This window comes from Lepisma saccharinum, chromosome 3 (genome assembly GCF_977018435.1).
Source record: "Lepisma saccharinum chromosome 3, izLepSacc3.1, whole genome shotgun sequence".
Classification (NCBI taxonomy): domain Eukaryota; kingdom Metazoa; phylum Arthropoda; class Insecta; order Zygentoma; family Lepismatidae; genus Lepisma; species Lepisma saccharinum.
In genome coordinates, this window is record NC_139231.1 from 24,758,174 (window position 1) to 24,782,465 (window position 24,292).

The following is a 24,292-nucleotide window of genomic DNA, read 5'->3' on the forward strand; positions in this document are numbered from 1 at the left end:
TTTTTTTCTCTTTAGATGCCGGCTGCTGCCCTCCCCGAAATAAAATTCTGGCTACGGGCCTGGGGCCGTTAGAAATATTTTGCAGGAGGGCCCAATATTTGTAGATCCTGCACTGTTTATAGGTATATAGTAATAATTTCAAATTAAAATTCAAATAAGCTGACATGTAATACGGAAGAGATGAGAAGTTCTATTTTTACAATAGCACACACGGATTTGCTGTTTTTATTTCTTCAGAATTTTATGGTTATTTGAAAGATATAGTATTTTTAAAGCAGTTTTTAGAAACGTTTTTCTTGAACAGACGAAACTACGAACAGAGAAAGATGCTTCCACGGCTCATATTGAATTACCATTTCTATTGTTAGGAGCGTCTACAGAAGAGGTAAACCTTAATATGGATTACAATGTAAAGTTTGAACATCTTCATGTTAAATTTGCATGGAAAATTACTTTTTACTCACACAAGTTCATTTCGTATTTGTATTTTTAAAATTTTGAATACATTGTAAGAAATTATATATGTAAACTACATGAAAGGAAATTATACAGTCGCTTCTCCCCTTTCAACGTCAACATCACGTGAACGCCGTGAGAATAACGATAATACGCGATCCGCAAAGCTGTTGCTGGGCGAATAGAGTCTGCAGAAGTCGAGCCAGCGATTCGCATCCGCTTCATTCTTTGGTTCGAAGTGAATAGATGCACGGACTAGATTTCGTAACTTTTCTACCAGCTTTCTTTCCGTGGTTAATACCTTCAATATAACGTACCCTGGTATAAAAATTGCTGGTAGGAACGTTATGATCCACCCTGCTTTTACAGTCCAAAGGGGGAACGGTTCTGTCCCGTACGAAATCCTTTCGTTGTAGATCACGAAGGCACAAACGACAGCGAGCAGTGTTACGGGAGTCACGAATATCCAACACAACCACCACAATACATTAATAGTCTTTGCACCGTAAACAAAATCAATAAGTTTTGCGTAGTTTTTCATGCCGAATATGAATACAAAAGCAAGCAGTTCCATGAGGCAAATAATGACTATCGTTAGCGTTGCGTGGGTATCGAGAAGTTTCATCCAATAGATACCATTCTCTCGAAGGCACAGTGCCGAGGCTATGAGCAGTAAGAATGTCGTCACTGTGATGCGAAAGTTTCTTTCCTTCTTCAGTACAGGGTATAAGTCGAACAAACTCCACTGCAAGGCGTCCAGCTGCATTACTATCCAAGAGAGCGTAATAAAGCCAAGAGAGAGGAAAAGGATCACGTTCCATAACTGGGGAAAGGGGAAGGTGGCTATCATTGTAGGATATATTGAGAACATAGCTGCTGGTCCGTCCTTTGCCAAAGAGAACATGGGAATACCTGTCTGCGCCTGCAAATATCCCAAACCACAAAATAGGATGAGTCCAAAGAGGATGCTGACCACTGTGCTTAGAGCAGGAACGCAGAACACTTCCCACGAACAGTCGTTGTTCACGTAGTTGAATCGTGCTCGATGAACCGCCATCCCTAGTCCTGCACCGACGGTGAACAGTGCTTGCACTGCAGCGTCCACCCATGTTTTGACGTTAGGAAATTCGTTCATGTCAGGCACCAAGTACGCTATAAGCCCGTTCGTTGCTCCAGGGAGAGTGACTGCACGGAGTATCATCACTACCATGGCTACGTATCCAAGCGGCATCAGAAAATAGAAACTTATTCGAATTCTTTTCCAGCCGATGGAGCAACAAGCAATGATCAGAGCGTACAGCAAGAGATGGAACGTCAACAGCTCCCACACGAGTCCTCCAGGCTGATCGATACTGGCCGATGTTCGGAGGGCGAATTTGTTGAGGTACTGTTCCGACGGACTCTGCAGAGCCACCGATAAGCTTGCCAAGCCGCTATTTCTCACCTCGGTACAGTTTCCATCGTTCCAAGAGTACTGGCACGCACTCCAATCGATAAGTTGGCTCACGGGATAGATCATGAAGAAAAGATAATAACTGCCGATGACGCTTGCGTACGCACACAGGAAAACATTGAGGATCACTGTTGCATATCCAGCTCCATTCATTACGGGAGCCGCACCAAACATTTTGATGTATCCGCTGTTTGTGAACTGCCCAACAACTGTCTCCAAGTGGAACATGGGTATTCCGCAAAGAAGGATCATAAGCAGATACGGGACGAGGAAGGCTCCCCCTCGATGAATGTAACACATGTAGGGTAATCTGAAGACGCCTCCGATGCCGATACATGGGATAAGGTAGTAGAAGAACATCTCCATTCGTTTCAAGTACTTCTTGGCCTCTCCGGGATGTGCGTCGGGTTCCATCAACTTGATGCTTCTGGTCTCCAGTCGGACTCGAAGCTCGGAGATTATTGACCGTGAGTCATCGCTGATTGAGTACTGCTCGACGACGTCTGCAAACGTCACCACACTGGGAGGATCGTCTACTTCATCTTCGTCATCTTCAACATAGAGACTCGGGATTCTCTGTCGGCATCTCTTGAGGGGAATCAATTTCGATTTGGATTTTCTCAGTGGGCTTTCAGAAGGTTCGGTCTCAATTGATTCAGAAGGTTCGGTCTCAATTGCTTCGGAAGATTCGGTATCAATTGCTCCAGAAGGTTCGGTCTCAATTGCTCCAGAAGGTACGGTCTCAATTGCTTCAGAAGGTTCGGTCTCAATTGATTCAGAAGGTACGGTCTCAATTGCTTCAGAAGGTTCGGTCTCAATTGATTCAGAAGGTTCGGTCTCAATTGCTTCGGAAGATTCGGTCTCAATTGCTCCAGAAGGTTCGGTCTCAATTGCTCCAGAAGGTTCGGTCTCAATTGATTCGGAAGATTCGGTCTCAATTGCTCCAGAAGGTTCGGTCTCAATTGCTCCAGAAGGTACGGTCTCAATTGCTTCAGAAGGTTCGGTCTCAATTGATTCAGAAGGTTCGGTCTCAATTGCTTCGGAAGATTCGGTCTCAATTGCTCCAGAAGGTTCGGTCTCAATTGCTCCAGAAGGTTCGGTCTCAATTGATTCAGAAGGTTCAGTCTCAATTGATTCAGAAGGTTCGGTCTCAATTGCTTCGGAAGATTCGGTCTCAATTGCTTCGGAAGGTTCGGTCTCAATTGCTTCAGAAAGTTCGGTCTTCATTGCTTCGGAAGGTTCGGTCTCAATTGCTCCAGAAGGTTCGGTCTCCATTGCTCCAGAAGGTTCGGTCTCAATTGCTTTAGAAGGTTCGGTCTCAATTGCTTCAGAAGGTTCGGCCTCAATTGCTGGCCCAGCTTCATCACTTATGCTTCTATCCATCTCGCTCTCTTCGATACTTGGCAGAGATTGCTCATCACTTGACCTGTTGTCCATAGCTTCACTGTCTTTTTTCTCTTTCGATCGTGAATATCTATTCTTTTTCTTGCTAATCGCAAAATATGCGTATAGTGCTAATTGATTTTTTCGCTGCACTAATTCCATGGAAACTCTTTATCGATTTTTAAAACATCAACAATCAATAATATCCATGGCATTGCTCCTTCCCTGTGCAAGATAATTGGGATGTCTTCCAATGTTTCGAAGTGTTAATGTCGGGAAAGTATAAAGAAGGGGAAGTTTAAAGTTTTCTCAATCGGTGACACTGGCTTTAAGAGAATTTAGTCTTCTTAGTTTACAGGAAGTTTCTTCCGGTTCCAAACCCTAAATCCGAAATACACACATATATACACGCACACAAATGTCTTAACAATGTTATTTCTGATTGACGTGTATATATTAGTTCGGCTTACCTATAAATAGTCAGATATAAATCTGCTTAATACGTTTGAAGAAGTTGCATAATCAAGTTAATTTTGTGTAAAGTCATTTCTGACATCATCTCGTAATCAAGGGGTTCCGGCGAAGGAACATTGCAGTGTTTCGTGCACTATTTTGAACTGCAGATCCAGTCCTGATTAGCCTATCTGGCCACAAGGTCTACTTAACAGAAAACTGGTCCCGGGTTCTAAGCCCCACCTGGATATGGATGTTGTTTGTGAGTGTCCCTTCATCAATTTCACCATATCATCAGGTAACATGCATAGGAGGTAAAAATGACGTGATTGGCCTACCAAGCCTCCCTCTTGGGATGTGTGTTCAACAGCGGCGTAGTGCCCACGTAAGGCTTGTAAGTATACTTTACAAGTTGAAATTATTGAAGAAAATGTATTTCATTCCCGTATTTATCGCTTGAACACACATAGCAATATCAGACTTCAAGTAGAACTTTTAACGAGACAGTTGAGGACTTGTTTTGATTCGAGTTGTTTCTCTGTAAGGCTTCTTGAGAGGACTTACGTGTGGGTGAAGGGAAGAAATGATTTGGACTCGCCCATGGCGGGTGTGTTTGCTTACTTAGTATCTTCTCAACCAATGACAGGGCGCTGAATCAGGCACTGTAAGGCGCATTACCAGTGGGTGCTAACTGGCGAGATTTCTGTCCCCGCTGCGTCTGTTTGCCACGGTCGGAAGAGAACCAAGAAAATCGACTCCCCTGTTGTTTCAACAATGCTTGACGGGAGGTGTAGCTAACAAAACGGGTGTCATTTTAAATGTGTAAACTAACTATGAAGTTCACAAAGAGATGGTTTAATGTTGGATATTACCTTCATTAGAAGCAGCGAAGTTAAAGATAAAAGAGGAATGTCTGGCAATCCTAGACCCGGCAGCGCCCGCAAAGTTAGGCGCGTGCATACCAGTTGCCCGTAATGTTAAAAGCATACGCATAATACTTAGCGTTATGATTTACAGATTTGTTTTTCCTTTTCCTTTGACTAAGTTGCTTGATATGCTTTTCAAAATGTGCGCAAATATCGTAACCATGATAATGAGTAATATTCTCGAATGGATTTGAATTTGCAAATTGTATCCTACTCATTTCCCACAAATGGCTTTTTAGTGAAAGAAAAAGAATAATAACAATAAAAATATGACATGGCTTTTCCAGAAGAAGAGTCTCTGTCCTTAACTAAGCTGCATGCGAAATTTGTCAATTACTACCAGTTGAAAGTTGAGCCACAGGTAATTTATTCTGAAGCCGAATATCGAGTAAAGAGTGTGTTTGAACTCCATGAGTACCTGCGTACTACCCATTTGAATGAAGCTGTTGAACAAGTGTACAAACTAACAGAATTGTTCCTAACTGTTCCTCCCTCAAGCTCGTCGGTGGAAAAGTAGTTTTCTGCACTGTAGAGGATTCATACATTTCAACGCAGCACACAGACACAAGGAAATCTGACTTGGGACTGATATCCATTGAAAAGGAGCTGCTAAAGAAATTGACCAGGAACTCCCGATTCTACGACGACGTGATTGAAGTGTTCAGACTAAAGGATCGTCGGATCGAGTTACAGTATAAATGAGAATTTTCATTAAGTAATACATACATATGCTATTATTGTTAACATAGAGTGTGTGCATTTTGTGTTTGAAATTGAGTAAGCCCATGCATGACTTACATTCAAATAGATTCTATTTAGTTAAAATATCTTTGGGTTTTCTTTATCCAATATTCAGATCAGGTTTATCTAAGGAAGCCTTACACCTTTCATAGAATCACGCTACGCAACTGGTGTTCAACCACTAGTATCACAACAGTAACAGTGTACAATTAGTTGGTAATTATGGTAATTTTTGTAATTATTATAATTACTATGCTGAAAGTTTGCTCAGTGATAAAATGTATGTGTGACACACGTCCAATTATTGATGGTCATTTATGTAATTATTATAATTAATATATAACTGCACATATTTAAATAACAAAGGAAGCAGTGATTCAATGCCAAAATGGATTCTTGAATTTTAGTGAAAGAAAAATGGGTGGACCTCTGTGAAAATATTCAATACTTCATGTTGTCATGTTCTCTTTCTTCGGTGTTAAAATTCAACATCTCAGTAGCTTTGTTTTGTCTGCGAAGTTTACATGAATGTTTTCATATACAGATATAATTTATATACTAGCATATTGTAACACATCCCCTGTAACACATCCATAGAACCTTCTATCTTTCAACTACGGTTTTGATTTATAACTCTTGACTGGGGCGTTTTCGGACTGGGCTTCGTTATCTCGTGTTGATGCTTTTGTCTCCCTACGCATCATCCCTGAACTTTTGTTACAGGCAGAGGCGGCCGCTCATAAGGACGATACGGACGCCGCACTGCCGTGTGCAACCGCAAGTGAACAAACATTACATTAACATTTATATGTTAGCTTTTACATTGTCTGAATTGCAAATATTCCATTGCTTATAGATCGTTGGTTAGTCGGTTCTGTATTCATTCTTCCGCGACAATTGCAAAGTTTGCACTCCACCGTGCGGGGGAATACGGAACTTGGAGAAAAATGTAGCGGGGCGCCGTCCTCCCACTTTACGAGACGAAGAGCATTCTCAGGCGCGGTTGCGAGGCGTAAGAGGCGAGGGAACTGTGGGAATAACACGCGCGGGATCTCTGGCTGGGAGTACGGAGGGTTTGTCGTCCGAAACCCACCCCCTAGGCGAAACTGGCCCTCTCTCCGGAGAACGGTAAACAATGAAGAGTTGCCAGAAGCAATGAAGTTAACGTAAGAAAAAAAATTACCAACCATTGAAAAAAAATATTCTGTATTCCATAATCTTATTCATTTATGACAAGAGTAGAGCAATAAATAACGCAATTTCGAAAGAGGAAAGAAAATGTTGCTAACTGAAAAAGTACAGACTCTTGCATGATTTTTGTTATTTATCGTCGCTTTTTGCTACTTTTCGGTAATCACGACGATGAGGATGAGTGATGGTATAATGAAATTGATGGAGGGGCACTCACAAAGAACACACATACCCATGCCGGGATTCGAACCCAGGAGCCCTGGCTTTGTAATGCGGTATGCTAGCCACGGAAGTCGGCTATAGATTCTTGTTACACGTTCTTGTTATATGCGTTGTATTTTTTCTGAATTTAGTGAAAAGTACATTTGGATTACAATGATGTGGAGTACATCATGTAGATTTAAATACATGTTTTGATTAGCACGTTTGAAAAAATTCCTGATAATGTGACAAAGGTCTCCAATTTCTTTTCAAGGCGGATGTTAAATAAATTAAAAACTCGTCATCTAAACTCACCAAGAGTCGCTACAGGAACCTGTAAACTACAAATTTCTTAAAATTTGGCAAAATTGTCTGGGAACCCCGAAGCAATAAAACGACTCTTCCTTTTCCATGGAAAGTGAAGTGAAGCTTTTTCGGTAGTTGTGCATTTGTCGCGATGAACAGTGTGGAGAAATTGTTGCTGCGAAGTTTTTCTACCAGAAGTCTGGAAGTCTGGATGAAAAAAATAAACAAAAAATCTAGTCCGAATTTGAATCTAGACAAGTGTCAAAGAAGGGAGGTCGTGAGTTCACTCGCAAATTTCGCGTTGAAGGACAGAAGGATAAATTTCAGTTACAAGCATGTCTGAAGATTTCTGGTAAGTTTGAAGTTTTTACTTTAGAGCTTCTGGTAACGCAGATATCACCTTTCCAGTGAGATATTTATTTTGGTGCCCTATTTCACATATCAATTAGTCATGTTGCACAGGAGCCATTTTCTGTGTAACTTTTTACTAGAAATTTTCACGATTAATGCACGTAAATATTCGTCATTGTGGTTATCAAGTTGTGTAAAAATTAATATCCATTCTTCTGAATTTTCCCCTCTGTTAAACGACTAAATCTGTTAAAATTCTATTTCTTCATCCATCTTCTTCGCATTACTGTTAAATAATTATTAATTTAAAACGTGTAAAACATGATATTCGGTAAACACGAACGTATCAATTTCTTATCACGTTGAATGTTATGCGAAATTCATCATTTAAACTCGCATTACTAGTAGAGCAAATTTGTGCCGGCCCCCGTGGCGGAGTGGTTAGCACATCGCGCTACGAGGCCAGGGATCCCGTGTTCGAATCCCGGCCTGGGCATGGATTTTGTGAGTGTCCATTCATCAATTTCATCATATCACTCATCCCCATCTTCGCAAATTAGCCAAATGTGACACAAAAGGCGAAGTAAAATAAAGCAAATCAATAGAGCAAATTTGTGAGCTATCGCCCCTCCACTTTGGATCACCACGAGCCGCCACTGGTTACCTGTACACAATGGCGGCGATTAGAGGGGGCAGTTTAACCCTACTTTTTGCCCCCGCACTGAAGACTCTTAATGCCAAGCCACAGAAAGTAAACTGTTCCTGTCTCCCCCTACTCCCTTTCCAGTTTTGGTACGCAATCACCTGCACAGTCCAAACCAAAGTGCAAACTTCTGATCCGTGTGGTCTTGTTCACTTTTTTGTCACTTCGGTCGTTTTGTTACATTCAGTAGTTTTCAGGAATTTTGTACAATTTTACGTTTTTTGGAACCTAGTTTAGGGATTTTTTTGCCTAATTTAAGATTTTTAGAGCCTATTTTAGGAACCTGAAAGAACACTTTTCAGAACCTAAAAATCCGACGTCTAATTGTACCAAGCAGAATCTGATATATCATTTCTCTGTTTATACTAAGAGATAAGACGCTAATGGCCTATTGGGACTTTCAGGTCCCATTAGTTGTAATTAGTATTATTATAATGTCAGATGATCTTTTGTTGTCAATCCTGCCAAAGGAAGTCTTACCCATACATATAAATGTTTCAAACTGCCATTTTGTTCCATAAGAAAGAAGTGATGTGTTAGGAGTCCGAATTTTTTTATCGGAATTCCAACTTCTTACAATATTATACAGGGTGGCTCAAAAAGTCATTTAACACCCCCAGTACAAGACCACTGCAGCGCGGAACGTGGAAATGGTGACGACCAATCGTTGCCAGGACAAGGGGAACCACATTGACGCCACCCGCTCGGTCGGCGGCCATCTTGATGTCCGCCATCTTGAATTCAACTTCAGAATTTTAAATGGGAAGGGGGTGATATGATATATCAAATCAGGCTGGAATTTCATGAGAAGTGCAATGGTGAAGGTTTTTCGACGTATCTTTAACCAGTAAACAGTTATGACTGAATTTTTGTACTAATTTGCTCCTTTTCGAGGTGTTAGAAAAATGACTTTAAATTTGTTTAGCGCATCGGTAACGCATCGAGATGAAAGTGACGTCTTGGAAGAGAAGTTCGCATGCCATTGCACACGATTTTAATCGGATACATCCACGAAGAACTGCGCATTATGAATGGTTGTCGCGAGCAATTATAATGTGACACTTCCATTCAATGAAATTAGTACTTTTTACATATAAAACGTTTCTGAATTTAAACTATATGTTTTTATCCTAGACAAGCAACCTAACCACACTAAGTGAGCGTTGCAAGTGTTGGATAGGCCTACATTCTGACTTGGGCGCCGCGGAAAAATCTTGAACACTAAGGGCTCCGTGAAACGAATAAGTTTGGGAACCCTTGCACTAGCACTAAGCAATGGTAATGTCCAATTAATATTGCACGCTATAATTCTTTGATTGATTGATTGATTGGGCTGGTGTTTTAAGTCCACTTTATGCACAGTAAGGCTAATCGGGATTGGACCTAAAGTTCAATGTGGGATGCGAACCACTATGTGCTTCTACCGGGTATCGAACCCGGGACCCCTTGATTACAAGGTGACAACGCAACAACAGCGCCATCGTGGAGGTCCCCGCTATAATTATTGTTTGTTGTATTTGTGTACTTGGCGTCAGGCCCGCCAGGTATTTTGGCGTGATTATATAGGCAAGATTGTGGTTCGGAAAATGGCTAACCGGAATGTTACATGGAATGCTTCTAAAGCATTGTCTGCTATAAAAATGTTACAAGCTTTTTGGAAGCATTTACGCAGCATTCAACATAGCATAACCTGTGGCTCTGCAGCCCTAGAAGGGCCTTGGCCAATCCCCCGACTGCCAGCATCTCTCCCACAATCCTACCTAGAGGTATGGAGATCTGCAAACAGTAAAGGGGTGAGGTGGGGTCGGCACGTCGAACCCTCAGCCGCCATAGGAGTTTTCCCAGACCGGGTTACGCTACTCACTCGTAGCTCCCCAATTTCCTCACGATGGTGGGTTGCCACCGATCCTATACACAGACCGAGAACCCAGAGACTGAACCCAGGCGGACTCGAACCCATGCCGTCCCGCAATGGGAACCCAAAGCACGGCACCTTAGACCGCAGGGACACGGAGGAGGACTACGTAGCATTTATGCTAGCAAAAATATTAAAATAAATGCTTCCATTCAAATTGAATAGTATTCTGGTATCTGCCAAAACTGTCAGCCTGCTCGTTCAGCGCTGTAAGAAGCATCGTTATGCAATAAACGTAACTCTAACATGTTTAAGATTGCTATCAACTGTTTAAAATTACCCATAACCATGAATTCGGTTGTGTTGCGTAAGTGTGAACCAAACTTCACATATATACACGCGAAATAGCTGTTTGTGGCCAAGGAGGCACGTAATTTAATATTTTTTATTGCAGTTTCCTCGCATGAAAACTGCTTTTTGCCTTGCTGCTGTTGCAGAGCTCGATAATTGTGCGAACGACCTTGGAATACCATGGGGACTGGCTCCGTTGCTGTCACGTAGACCTACTTTCCTTGTTTATTATACGCACAATGGAAGCAAAGCTGCACCATGCGATAACGGCAATCTCTCTACACATTCAATCGTTTCTTTCCTTTTGTGACTGGATACCGTTGCAATCTTGGCATCTGCGAATTTTGCGTTTTCACGCCACCTTTCTTCTGTTATTTCTCTAATCGCAACGATGAGGATGCAGTCTTTGAAAAGTAACTTTGTGAAATCAACATAGTTGCAGCAGATGCATATTCTGAGAATTTGACCTGGTTATCCGCAACAATTTTATGTAATGTACACTCCTGTTCAGATAAAGTGGCACATACTACAACTGCCCAACCTTACAAAACGTGCCACTTTATGTGAACAGGAGTGTACATATTTATTATGCACCCCATGCAGATTAATTAGATACAATAGAAAACAATGTAGACATGTAAGTCAAACAAAAGCAGAAAACCGACAATTTCAAATTTTTCAAAGAATTTCCTTTTTTTTACCTAAAATTTGAACGGGTTTCCCTGCAGCAAGAGAAATTTCCCTTCAAGTAGTAAGTCTGCCTCTGCCAATCGCGGCATGAAAAGCAGAAGGAACATCGGAGCAAGAACAGTTTTCTCCTGCTAACGCTGTTTGCAGCGGTGGGAATAGCCATACTCCTTCTCTTTTTTCCTCTCTGTTTCTCCCTCCTTTCTCTCTCTCTCTCAACCTCATTTTCACGTATACACCCTGGACTTTATTTGACGAACGAGGCTCTGGCGACTGGCACTATGGCCAGTATAATTCTGTGTGTTGTCCTGTGTTTTGTCGCTATATGTGCTGAGTGCCTCTTTACAGCCTCAGCTTTTAATAAGGTAAGGATATTTTAGTTTTCAGATACGATTTTATTTTTGTTATGATAAGGGGCTGGACCCCGCATAGTGTGACGGATTCACAAAATTTTAATTTCAAATTCAAATTCTCTCTCTCTCTCTCTCTCTCTCTCTCTCTCTCTCTCCCTCGTTTCTCTCTTTTTCTCTCTCTTTTTTCTCCCAGTCCGCGTGCTTTTAAAAGCCACTCGCCACTTCTTCGGATCCCCCTCGGAGTATGTTGAATAATTTCAATTACCTGTACTCTATCTTCGGAATCTGTGGAGCAAGATCGCGCATAGCGGCAGAGAGGGGGCGGAACCGAGTGGCCAGAGCAAAGCAGTATACGCTGCTCGAAGGCTTGTAACTGCAGTCCCTTTCCCCCCTTCACGCAACCTCGTTCCCTCTCAGGTGTTCATTGGTGGAACCTTCTCGCGTCAGTACTTGCGAAGACTTGTTTGCGTTCACTTGCTCCAGAGATACCCGGGACAGAGTATATACAAAATCGTCAATGACAAAATCCGCTTCAACGCACCCCTTTGGGAATTCCACATTTTATATGGTTGAACAGTTGAAGTATGTGTCACTTTATGTGAACACAAGGATACAAAGCACGTAACACAAATCTATTTTACCTAGAAAAACCTAAACTCCAAGCATAAAAAAAAAGCTTTCTTCCCCAGTATTCCAACCCAAAATATGACCATCCATCAAGTGTTGGTATATATTCCTCGAAATGTGCCTTTCGGTTTTTTTGTAAACTTTATTATTGATCTTTTCAATGTTAACAATTTCAGGATAATATGGCCTGAGACAAGAAAACTGAAAGCATTGAAAACAATGATAAACATTTGCTCGCAGATACCTTAATAAGTAACTGAGTTACATTTATAGTTACTCATTTCATAATGTTAACTAGTTACTCGAAAAAGGGAACTCGTTAATTCCAAATCCTGGTAAGTATTTCGGATAGGTTTTTAGCAGAACCATAATTGTCGTCTCTTTTATAAAGATGTTCATATACGTACTTGTATATTTTCCCTATATTCACAGGTGCGGGATTTGAGAAGATTTGGCCTCGACTTTTGCGGATGATACTAAACTTTATAATCCTCTTCAATTAGGTCTGTCGATTTCATGGGATAATCAAACACCAATCAAATGTGTTTTAATTGATTCGATTATAATACAACGAGAGATGGAGGGGACATGATTTCTCTGTGGACCCTGTCTAGGGCAAAATCTCTTTGATGAGGTGGACTTTTGATCTGTGATTGACAGGTCATTAGCGTCAAGTGCCTTTGGTCCTCTTGCTTATGCGCTGGAAGGAAATTCAGGATTCAGTATGGCTTCCTGTATCGCTTCTCACCTTTCTAGAAGGCTTGCCTCTTCTTCGCTGGTATTTTGTTCACTGTGTGTAAGTATTTCCTGGAAATGGATGCGTTATGCTTAGTATATATGAAAGTGACTGCACGTTAGTTATTAGCAGAACACGAGACTGTCCGAGATCAGCTAGTTGTTAGTTGTTGGAGCGTGTATTATCTATAGCTAAATAATAAAATTAGCTACAATTATTATTTAGTTGGTTTTACTCCAAATTAGAAACACTGTTTAAAATCGATTAAATGCATCCGGTTAACCGGGGCGCCGACTTGTCAAAATTATTGGGGGGGCTCTGATCACTGAAATAAATTAATGAATGACTCACTCTCTCCCTTTTTTAAGTTTTGGCCTCAGTGTTCGGAATCTCATAAAAGCCCATGAAAATATCAAAATTTTTATTCACAGTTCGAACGCAGAATATCAATTGTCCATGGATGGATATGTCACAAGTTTCGTCAACCATACGTAATAGCAAAATATTCCCGACTTTTAATATCTGCTACCACGGAGCGCAAAACAGATCTCCCTAATATCAATGATCTCGTTCTGAATATCATGTGAGAGCCATTTGTAGCCCAAACGTTCCATCCACTACCCTAGTTCATGCACATCGTATTTTGAAACTTTTTTTAAGTCAAAATTTTAACAATTCTCATAATTACATACTTAGTATATAGTAATAAGCCATGCGTTTTGCTGTCTCTGGTCATAGTCCCCCCAAAGTTGATGGTTTAGCGGTCTCAGCACCCCAAAGTTGATGGTCTAGAACATTGCAAATGTGTATTTAAAGTTAAGTTCATGTGGCACAATTCAGAGTAAACTTTACAAGAGAAGCAAAATAATACATTAGATCCTCTTAAGCAACATTATATGGGGGGCTCTGTCCCCACATCGTTAACATTGGGGGAGGCTCGAGCCCCTTCAAGCCCCATGGAGTCGGCGCCTATGGTTAGCACATCGCGTTGCGATGTCAGAAGTTCCGGGTTCAAATCCCGGCCTGGCCATGCGTGTTCTTTGTGAGTGTCCTTTCATCATAACATCACTCATCCTCATCTTCGCGATTATCCAAAAGTGGCAGAAAAGCTAAGTACAATAAATCGAATCAAGTTAACCGATTAAATGTTTAGTCGATCGACAACGCTAGATTTAATTAGAAGTTACACATATAACAATATACTCTGTTATGCAAATTTAAATTACTTCTTGGAGTTATTTTCCACAGTACACGAGTACACAGTAGAGTACACCACGTAGATTATATGTCACTTAAAGTCATGAAAACACTTAGATTAATTTACAGTTACAAATATCACTGGTGTGATATCTTCAAATCTACTTCAAAACGTGCGATTTACCAATGTTTATGGTTCTTGTATTTGATCCATGACTTGTGAAAACACTGTCGGGGTAACAGACAGAGCAGCAAATTTTTCGTAAGTACAGTTAAACATATGAAACCATATTTATTCATCAAATATATGAACCTTCTCTTCGCGGACTTCGCCGTTAACTTTCAAATTTGAGATTTCTCTTCAGAATCATGAATGGACAAATCTCACTAAGAAACTCTTGCCACTATTTCATAACCGGATCCCGTGTAGCAACAGTAAATGCGGAAACTGGTTTTAAACAAAAGCTCCAAAGCTATCCTTAGAACAATAGTCGCTTTTTTATAAACTACAAAACCATGTGAAATTCACTACATAATCCTCCAGGCTTCCAGATCTCCAAACAAACTTTGTGTATTAGGCAGCTGAAAACATAATACTCGTAATTTTGGTTTTACTTGAATTATTATTTTTACTCTCATTTTTTGTTATCTATTTTTCATTTCATTGTTAATATCTTCATATAAAAAGGATATATTCTGCATTTAGGATTATTCAAATAAATAAATATATTATTGTTGTATCCTCGGAATGAATACGTGCATGTAAATCAAGGGGTCCCGGCTTCGATACCCGGTGGATCCCACTTCAAACTCTAGGTCCAGTCCCGATTAGCCTACCTGTGCATAAAGTGGACTTAAAACAACAAATCAATCAATCAATCAATCAATACGTGCATGTAATTTCTTATCATATTCTGTGAATTATTTTCTTATTTTAAACTATTATAATTAAATTTTGTTTGTATTGATATTAAACTTTGGTCACTCAAATTATATTTTTGTGGCTTTTTAACAGCCAAATACTGTTGATTGTCGGAATTGGAGAAAGTTCCCAATAGTTTGATTAAAGTGGTATCAGAACTACTGTGTAAAGCGCCTCCATCGGAGATCGAACCTGGCACCCTATGGTTACACCTCTACAACATCGGTGAGGTCGCAGGTTCATTCCGAATTACCTTATCTGAGTACAGAGGTGGAATTCTAAACAAAAGTGTTTGAAACATCATATTTTTAACATTTAAAATACACACACGTCTATGTTCTTTCTTAGATGCATTTAAATAGTATCTTGATTAAACACTTTTGTTCCGTATCGTAACAGGTGATATGTACAAATTATTGCGTATTCATTAATTTATAGAATGAAACCATTCTGAAAAAATTTAAGTTTTCTGATCAATAAATAGACATTTACCACAGAATCTTAATTAGAAAGCATAAACACATCAGGATTTTAATAGAAATAGTGATTCAATATGAATAAAATTTGACACTATGATACGTGAAATAATAGAACTTTACTTGAAAGCCATTTGGAAAAACAAATATAGAGCACTGAGAAACAGTTCAAGAAAATTAATTTCGAAATTTCCTGTTAGAATATTCCGTAAAATTTACAACATTCTACCTTTAAATTTCAACAGTGTCTCTGTCAGTCTGCAAGCACCGTTTTATTCACATGGTTCCGTTGCTACAATGAGAAATAAATATTACATTGGTTGAAAGAAAGAGAGAGAGAGAGAGAGAGAGAGAGAGAGAGAGAGAGAGAGAGAGAGAGAGAGAGAGAGAGAGAAAATTTGAAATATTAAACACAGACACACACACCCATAGTACATGTGAGTGTGTGTGTGTGTGTGTGTGTGTGTGTGTGTGTGTGAGTGTGTGTCTTGACGAGTTTTAGAGCGTCATTTCTCTAGTCAACTTTTTACATTGTACATTCTAGAAGCACCATCTGCTTTGTGTATTTTGAAGTAGTACCCACTCATGATACCTTACTTATTATTCGCCATAGTATTTATTGGAACCAAAATCTCAAATTTTTCAGACTTCAAAATATTTTGGTTAGAAGCACTTATTCTCCATCCATTGAAAGAAGGAAGTTAATGTGAACAAAGCCAGGCGACACCAGAGAAATAGTTCCTTTCCTATGTGTTCGTTCTGGTGATGTTTTTCCCATGAAAACATTGGTAGTAGCTGTAGAGCTCATGACATAATGCCCTCTACTTCAATATACCAGCTACTTTGAGTTGTATGAATTTATTACTCGCAAGGTTCTTGCACAGAAGCCATGTGTAGATGATTATATTGACTTCGTTCTTTGTTAGTACACATAGTGATTTCTTGGCGTACATAAGTGCCGACCTCCATGAAGGAGGTGGTTAGCACACAGCGCTACGACGCCAGGGCTCCCAGGTTCGAGTCCTGCCTGAGCATTAGTATTCTTCGTAAGTGTCTCCTCAACAATTTCATATCTTCACTCATCATCATCGTCGCGATTAGCCAAAAGTGTCAGAAAAGCGACGGTAAATTACAAAAATTAAATCAATAAGTGCAATGTTTTGTTACATGTCCACTTTAGGCTCGAATAGGCTAATCGGTATTGCACCTACAGTTTAAAATATGATCCTAACCATTGAGCAATGTGCCTCCATCGGGGATCGAACCAAGGACCCTTCCCACGGTGCAATTACTGCAGCGCCAACTTTGAACTTCAACAGTGATTAAGTAATCCTTTATTCCGAAACTGGATCACTTACCCCTTAATTTCGAGGGAAAGTTTCAAATTTGCAATTCAGAAAAAGGTTTTAAGAAATTTCCACTCTCCTTCCGGGTCTCTAGGGAAGTGTTGTTTCCATTTCGAAGTGGGTGGGCGCGCCAGAAAAAGCGTTGCTTTGGTTCATTATTATTCAACGGAAATATAATACGCACGGGGGCTTCTTGGATGAACATACAACAGTAGTTAGACGAAACTTCAGCGATTTCTGATCTCTAACGAGCTGGTCACAATATATAGATCGGTTGCGACTTCGAATCCAAGCTTTAGCAAAGGGAGAAAGCATGGAGAAAGAAAAACATAAAAATGGCCGAACCGAATCGTAAATCGACTGATATTGGCTATATCCTTTCTCTCAGTTCTCATATTTCCCTTCTCTCTTTCTTACAGACCGCAGGGCTTGGGTAGTCGTACCCACCATGTTTTCTATTCCTAATTTATATTTCTTGCTGTCGTTTTTTTCTATTTCTCTTTCTTTCCTTTGTTCTTTTATTAATTTCTCTATTCTTTCAATTTCTTTAAAATATTTGTTTCTTAAGTCCGCTCTGAAGAACAGTAATAATAATAGAGTTACGTATTAAAGTTGCATGTAAACTAAGCTTTATTTGGGGGGTGGCGGTTCAATCCCCGTCCTCAAAATAACAGTTACTAATAATAAAGCATGAAAAATTAGCGATATTTTAATCGGAAAGTCGTATTATGTAAATAAAGTGGAAATCTTGTCAACTACCCCACACTCGAAATATTTTATTGATACACGTAAGAATGCAGAAAAAAAATGAGAGAAGTTTCTGGGAGGCAGAAGTACCACACAAAAATTATTATATGGGCTACAGAAGCAATTATTTACCTAGTTTTTTCTTGTTTGATTGGGGGTAGGTAGACTGATTGACCGGAGTTGTTTGGATGAGAATGAAAGAATTCCCAACAGTAATCTAACTCGAAACATTTCATCGTGTTGCCAGATTATAACTGCCAGGTTTTATCATATCAATACAATTTTAATATAATAATTTAATTTCGTAAAGAAGAAGGGAATACCATTAGCATTATTACCTTCAATTTAATATATATGGTATGGAGTTTATTTAATATGTAACTAATGTGTAAGAGGACCAGACAAAAGAGGAACCAAATTTAAATCGCGGTGCTATTCAAAATCAAAATTCCTCCATACTTTATCGAAGTGTACAGAGTAATCTGATAATATTAATAAATAGTAGATAATCTAGATACTGATAAAATGAATTTGCCTATCCACAGCTACAAGAGAGAGAGGGGGGGAGAGCATCTACGAAGCACACAATCCAAAGTATAATTTAGTTTAAAGATAATTTTATTATCACATATCACACATTAGTATTTGCCTCCATGTTAGTTAGGAACAAATAAACACTTTTCGTTAAACTTGTTAACTGGAACCTAGCATCATAGCATGTTACGCTAACCACTAAGGTACAGCTCATTAAAACCTTTTTCATAATAATAAAAAACTACTTATAATAGCCAAATGAGAATTCAAATAAAATACTTACAAATTATTGTTAGGAACATGATCCTCCTCCTTTTTGTGTGGCTCGTATAGATTACAACTGAAACCCGCAGAAAACAAGCATGAACATTTGCATTATTTGTTCACCTTTTTCCATATCGCAATATAGGAATTGTTATAAACATTGTATTATGATAATAAAAATAACTGTTATTATTTCCATTGGCCTAAATGCGCAGGTATGGAAAACGTAACATTAATTAGGAAGTTTATAGTTTCTTAAACTGTAGGCCCAGTCCCAGTCCCGATCTGGGCATAGATTGAGTTTAAACAAAATTTGTCAAACTTTGTTTTTGGACTCCGCCAGCTGTGCAATGTATAGTCACCGGCAATAATAATCAGACACCTATATCCTGAAATACACGCTTTCCTGTAAAGCGTTATGTGTGTTGCCTCTATCTAAGGCAATGGTAAAATTTGCCATTGAAAATTTGCTATTGAAATCCACTTATCGCCGTAGAGGTAGGCAACACACATAACGCCTTGCAGGGAAGCGAGTATTTGAAGATCTACGTGTCATATTTTATTGCCGTTGACTATACCTCCTCTGGGAACTGAACCGGAACCCTTTGATTATTGTCTCTCAATTAATCATGATAAACATAGAATTTTTCCTCTTCTATGTCAGACCAGTCACCTACTACCATAGGCGTGCCCAGAGCCTCTGATTAAAGGGGGGGGGAGGGCAAAGTATTGACGAAAATTGATCGGAGAAAGAAAAACCTAATTTCATGTCGCTGTTTTATTGTACTGATGGGTACAAAACAGGGGCGTATATTGAGTGTGTCCGGACCTGCCAAAAATCACTGTGTTAGAAGAAATCAAACTTCCGTGACCCCAATGTTCTTTGCCCCCTCATTTATTTCCCCCTCTCTGTCCTTGCCCTCTCCCCACTTTTCTCAATCAATCGCCGCTACTGGTTGCCAGTGTATGCGTAAGTTATTCTGCAAGCACATAGAAGTAACACAACTAACGAATAAAGTGTGAGAGTGTTAATAACAAAACAAATTGCTAGAGAACGAAGCTGGATAGTTTAATGTCATAGGAAATACAGTAAAACCTCGTTAATCCGGACCCCGATAAGCAGGACTTCGCTTAATCCGGACAGGCAAAAGAAAAGAAAAAAAAGCAGAATGCAAGGTTTTAAATGTGGCTAGAAGTCAACAAGAGAACTTCCCAAAGAAAAGGCCGTCAACCACTGATGTAATTCTGTTTCCCGCAGACTTTGTACTGTACTGTATAGTGTATTTAGGCCTATGCCTATGCCTTCAAATACACCATAATAAACTTGTTTTGTTGCTATAAACGGAGTTTTAATGCACTTTCTACAGTTCTTTTGTTTCAGTTAATCTGAACTTTCGTTAAACCGGTCAACTTATACCCCCCCCCCATAGTCCGGATTAACGAGTTGATTTTTTTTTTCTGTAATGCACTTTCGTCTCCCTTCCGTAGCTGCTTGGAACTTTCCTCGGCTTGGAAATACTTAATTTTTTAAAGAGTGTAATCTTTTTTAATAACGATGATAAGATTCCTCTACACCAAATTTCTAAGTGGGAGTATTAGGGTAGCAACTGCCCCCTTTTGCGCACACCTATGATTACTGCATAACTTAAGTAAATTTAGGAACACTTTAACAATTTCCTGGTCTTCAGTGAAATCCGATTAGTGTCGAAGGAAGCCAACGCGAGCGCCTCTGTCAGATAACTCCTAACCTCGTCCCTCATCGAGTGAAATTACAGTTTAGCTTCACAACCGGATGTGACGCAAGACGTATCAGTTGTAATTGCTTTGTGACTGCCTCTCCAGTACACGGTGTCGCTACAAGAGTCAAGACCTCTCACAGCTGTCGTGTAACACATGCCAACGAGACTGAATTCACTTTTTCCTGCTGTTGCCACAGGTCGGAATCCCCTCAACTCTTTTCACAGTCGTATTTACTTAATTTATTCTTTGGAGCGTGTACTCACACAATTCACTTCCACACACCAACAAATAGTTAGTAATTTATTTAATAATATATTATTTTTTTATTAATGTCCAGCGTGGATAATATTTGATTTATGCAGGGTTGTGAAAGGTGCAGGAACCCGTAAAATCTAATGGGTTCTATCGGGTTGCGCAACAGGACCGAATCCTATTCTCTCGCACAATTTAATTCCGGTCCAAGTGGTGTATTGTTTCACTGAAAAAGGTTCCTGGACCGTATTTAAATTCATCCGGAAAGAAAGTTCCTGGACCGGATTGAAATAATTTACATATAAGAAGGTTCTTTGCGGTCCAGATGCCATTTAAGCTTTGCTGATTTTTTCTCCTGGGCCGGAATTGAATTTATTTAAAATTCCTTGACCTTTAACAACACTGGATTTGCGTAATAATCGATTATGAACATTCAATTGTTTGCAAAGTTATTTATATATTAAAATGTAAGTAATGGTATGTAAGTTGCGTATTAAATCGTTGTAATTATGAATCCTCGTCATGATATTTATTCTATGATGAACCTACGTGTATGCGTAAATTAACCACTACGTACAGTACATGACTTTTAAGTTGTTTAGGTTCCATCTGAGGCTGGTCTGCCAACACGTAAAGAACAACTTATAGGTCTTGAATACGAATACGTTCTAAAGAACAAAACTTTGTTTACATTATCGAATTCCATTATCTATCTATATCTCTTTATCTATTTATCAAGTTATATATATATTGCACTCTCACCCTCTTTCTGTCTGTCTCTGTTGATATCCTTGCAACCGCGTGTGTGTGAGTTGTGTGACTGTGAGGATGATTGTGCGTGTCTGTGTTCATCTCCTACCCCCTCTCATTCTTCCTGTCCCCTGCATTTCTCTCTTTATCCCTCTGTTCCTATCTGCCTCCCTCTTTCTCTCTTCCTCTATTTTCTCTTTCCCTCTCTATTTCTTTTGCTCTTTCTTTCCTTTCTTCTCTCTTTCTCTTTTTATTTCTATCTCATTTCTGTCTATTGTAGAAAAACATTATTTTTTATTGCCTACCATTCTATATTTCGATCTTTCATTTTCTATATACCTAATTCTCATTTTCTCTCTGCTTTTCCACCTACCTCTGAACTTGTTTTTCATATATATATATAGCTTTCTCTCTTCTCTTATGCAGGCCCCTGTGGCGGAGTGGTTAGCATATCTCGCTAAGGCGCCCGGTGTCCCGGGTTCGAATCCCGGCCTGAACCTGTGGATATTTGTAAGTGTCCATTCATCAATTTCATCTTCGCAAATTAGCCAAAAGTGGCACAAAAAGCGAAGTAAAATAAAACAAATCAATCAAATATCTTTTCTTATTTCTCTCTGCCTCTAATTTTTGACTAGAGCTGCATATTTTTCTCTTTTCTTGTCTATTTCACATTCTCAATTTCTAATTACTGCTGTTTATCACTTATTTTTTCTTGTGTGCTTGCGTCTCTCTCTCTCTCTCTCTTTCTCTCTTTCTGTCATTTTGTGTCTACCGTTTTCTGCCTTCTCTTTTCTTGTTTGCCTCTCTGTATATCTGTGCAGAAAGTTGGTACAGTCGTAAACGCATTGTGTGAACGTTAATCTTATTATTTTAAGACCTCGGAGAGAAACGATAAGAAAAGTCGTGACTGGAAAACAATAAAAATTCCATTTTGAGAAACTAATCTTTCTCACAAATATAACCGTGCGTCGCTTCATGAAATTTAATATAGAGATATTATAAACATAATGGAAATTTTGTAACCCATTCATTCTTGAACAATATTGATTTTCTTGCTCTAATCACGGTCATGAAAAATTGACAGGATTCTCCTAGCATGCGGCCCCCGGTTGGAATCCCGGTCCGGGATACTCACAAAGAACACTAATGCCCAGCCAGGGATTCGAACCCGGGACTCTTGGCGTCGTAGCACGTTGTTCTAACCACTCCGCCACGCACGACGGCAAATTTAAATTGAATAGAAAATGATTATAAGTTACAGTTTTGTGCATCATAAATAGAATCAATAGAATTACGATCTTTTAGTCTTTTAGCTCGGTCTTTAGTCCACTTAATGCACACAATGGCTAATCGGAACTGGATCTACAGTTCAAAGTGGGATGCCACTACATGCTGCCACCGTTTATCGATCCCAGGAGCTCTTGATTACAAGGCGACGACACTATCACTACGCCTTGGGGGGGGGGGCATAATAATTAGGTTAATCGATTGATTTGCTTTATTTTATTTCCCTTTTGTGACACTTTTGGCTAATTTGCGAAGACTGGGATGAGTGATGAAGATAATGGAATTGATGAATGGACTCACAAACATCCATGCCCAGGCCGAGATTCGAACCCGGGACCCCTGGCGTCGTATCGCGATGTGCTAACCACTCCGTCACTGTGGTCGGCAATTAGGTTAATTATCTAATAACTGTCATTTCACAATTTAATTTTTTACATCGTATATAAATATAATTTTCTATGCATTTTGCAGCTGTTTTGTTTTTGCATATATAGCAGTTTCTCAAATGCAGTACGTATAGCTGACCCGGACAGGCAATCAGCGCAAGAGGGTACTTTTTCTTAGCTTTGCTGATTAGAACTCTAAAATCTGGGCCAATATTACCCGGCATTCAAATCCAGAAAAATGCACGAACAAAATAAAATTTGCAAATTTACAGAATTGTTTGTGCAAAATTGAGACCAGAGTTCATAACATTGCACAATTATGCAAATTACTGCATAGCGTGACTGCTGATTGGACATTTCCCATTTCGTTTTGTCCATGTCAAAGAGCGTCCGTGCACTGGGAAATCGATAATTGTCCTGATACGACCCAGTTTTATATCCTGAAACTGTCAATATCTCGGCTACTTGTGAAATGCTCACATTTGAGTTATTGTTGATCTTGGCGGGCCTCAGTGGGTCCCAGATTTTAAACAGAATTTTAATATTTCCTTGGTCACTTAGAAACACGTTCTGGTTTTCGTGTTGCAACGTCGGGTGTGTTTCTTGTTTTTGTACAAAATTTTTAATTGTAACACTGCTACTTTGCTCTTATTGTTATAGGTTGCGTTAACAAATACTTCAGTCAGGCTGGTATGGGGCATGTTAGCAACTCGAAGAAAACACTTTTGGAAAGAACGTATACCGGTACTCAAAGAGGACAATCGAGAAATAAAGGAAGTACGAAGGAAAGAAGGAAAATGTGACAGTGTTATTCGAGTTAAATTGATAACATGTTTCGTGGGCCGCTTAGAGCTATAAAAAAATAAATGGTCCCAAAATCTGTTTGACCAAGAATTTATTGGGAATTGAGGTGTATCCTGATGCCATTACACATCACAAAATGAGAGACACTGGCTCCGTCACTGTCACTGCGAAATGCACATTGCACTAGGGTCACGGACTAATTCGACAAATGATAATTGATAACACACAGAACACCTTATGTTGTGGAGTCCTCTCCGCCATGTTTGTTTACTGTGCCCATGCGCACGCGCGTGACAGCGTTTCGTGTTTTTCGTAAATGGCAACAGATGGCAGTACCGCACATACACAGGTTTTGACTGTGGCAGGTTAGAGGCGATGCGTCCGGTCATCGGGAGATGCGGCGATGAGCAAGCAAAATAATAAAAATCTTGCATTTTATATATTTTAGAGAACCAGTAAAAATAATTAGTCAGAATACTCGCGTATTTGTGCAAAATAAGCCAAGCGACAGCATGAAACAGCTCGAAATACGCAAGAGATTCGCTAAACTTAGCGCATCGAAATGAGGCCCCAGTACTACCCATCGCGCCGAACTTTCCCGCCAAGTTTCCCATTGAAGGCAATGAATGGTGTTCGTCGGCCCAGCTCATCGCAGAATGGTGCGAATCTCTCTAGTCTCTGCCGGTGCCGAGAACAGCCGAACGCTTCCGAACAGGCAGACAGGTCCAACGACCTGTACTTTCCTCCACTCTTGAAGGTCTGGGTCATAACAGGCCATTTTTTATTTTTTGAAAAAAAGAAGAAAGAAAAGGCA

The 24,292-nt window shown here is 39.7% G+C and overlaps 1 protein-coding gene across 1 annotated transcript in view; it reads right to left on the reverse strand.

Annotated features, from left to right (window-relative positions):
- Positions 1-544: 544 nt before the first annotated feature.
- LOC145985492 (sodium- and chloride-dependent GABA transporter 2-like) overlaps positions 545-24,292 on the reverse strand; it is a 59,413-nt gene continuing 35,665 nt past the window's right edge. The window contains exon 2 of the mRNA XM_083119562.1: positions 545-2,460. Coding sequence (XP_082975688.1) covers positions 545-2,460 — 1,916 coding nt within the window. The remainder of the gene's footprint in view (positions 2,461-24,292) is intronic.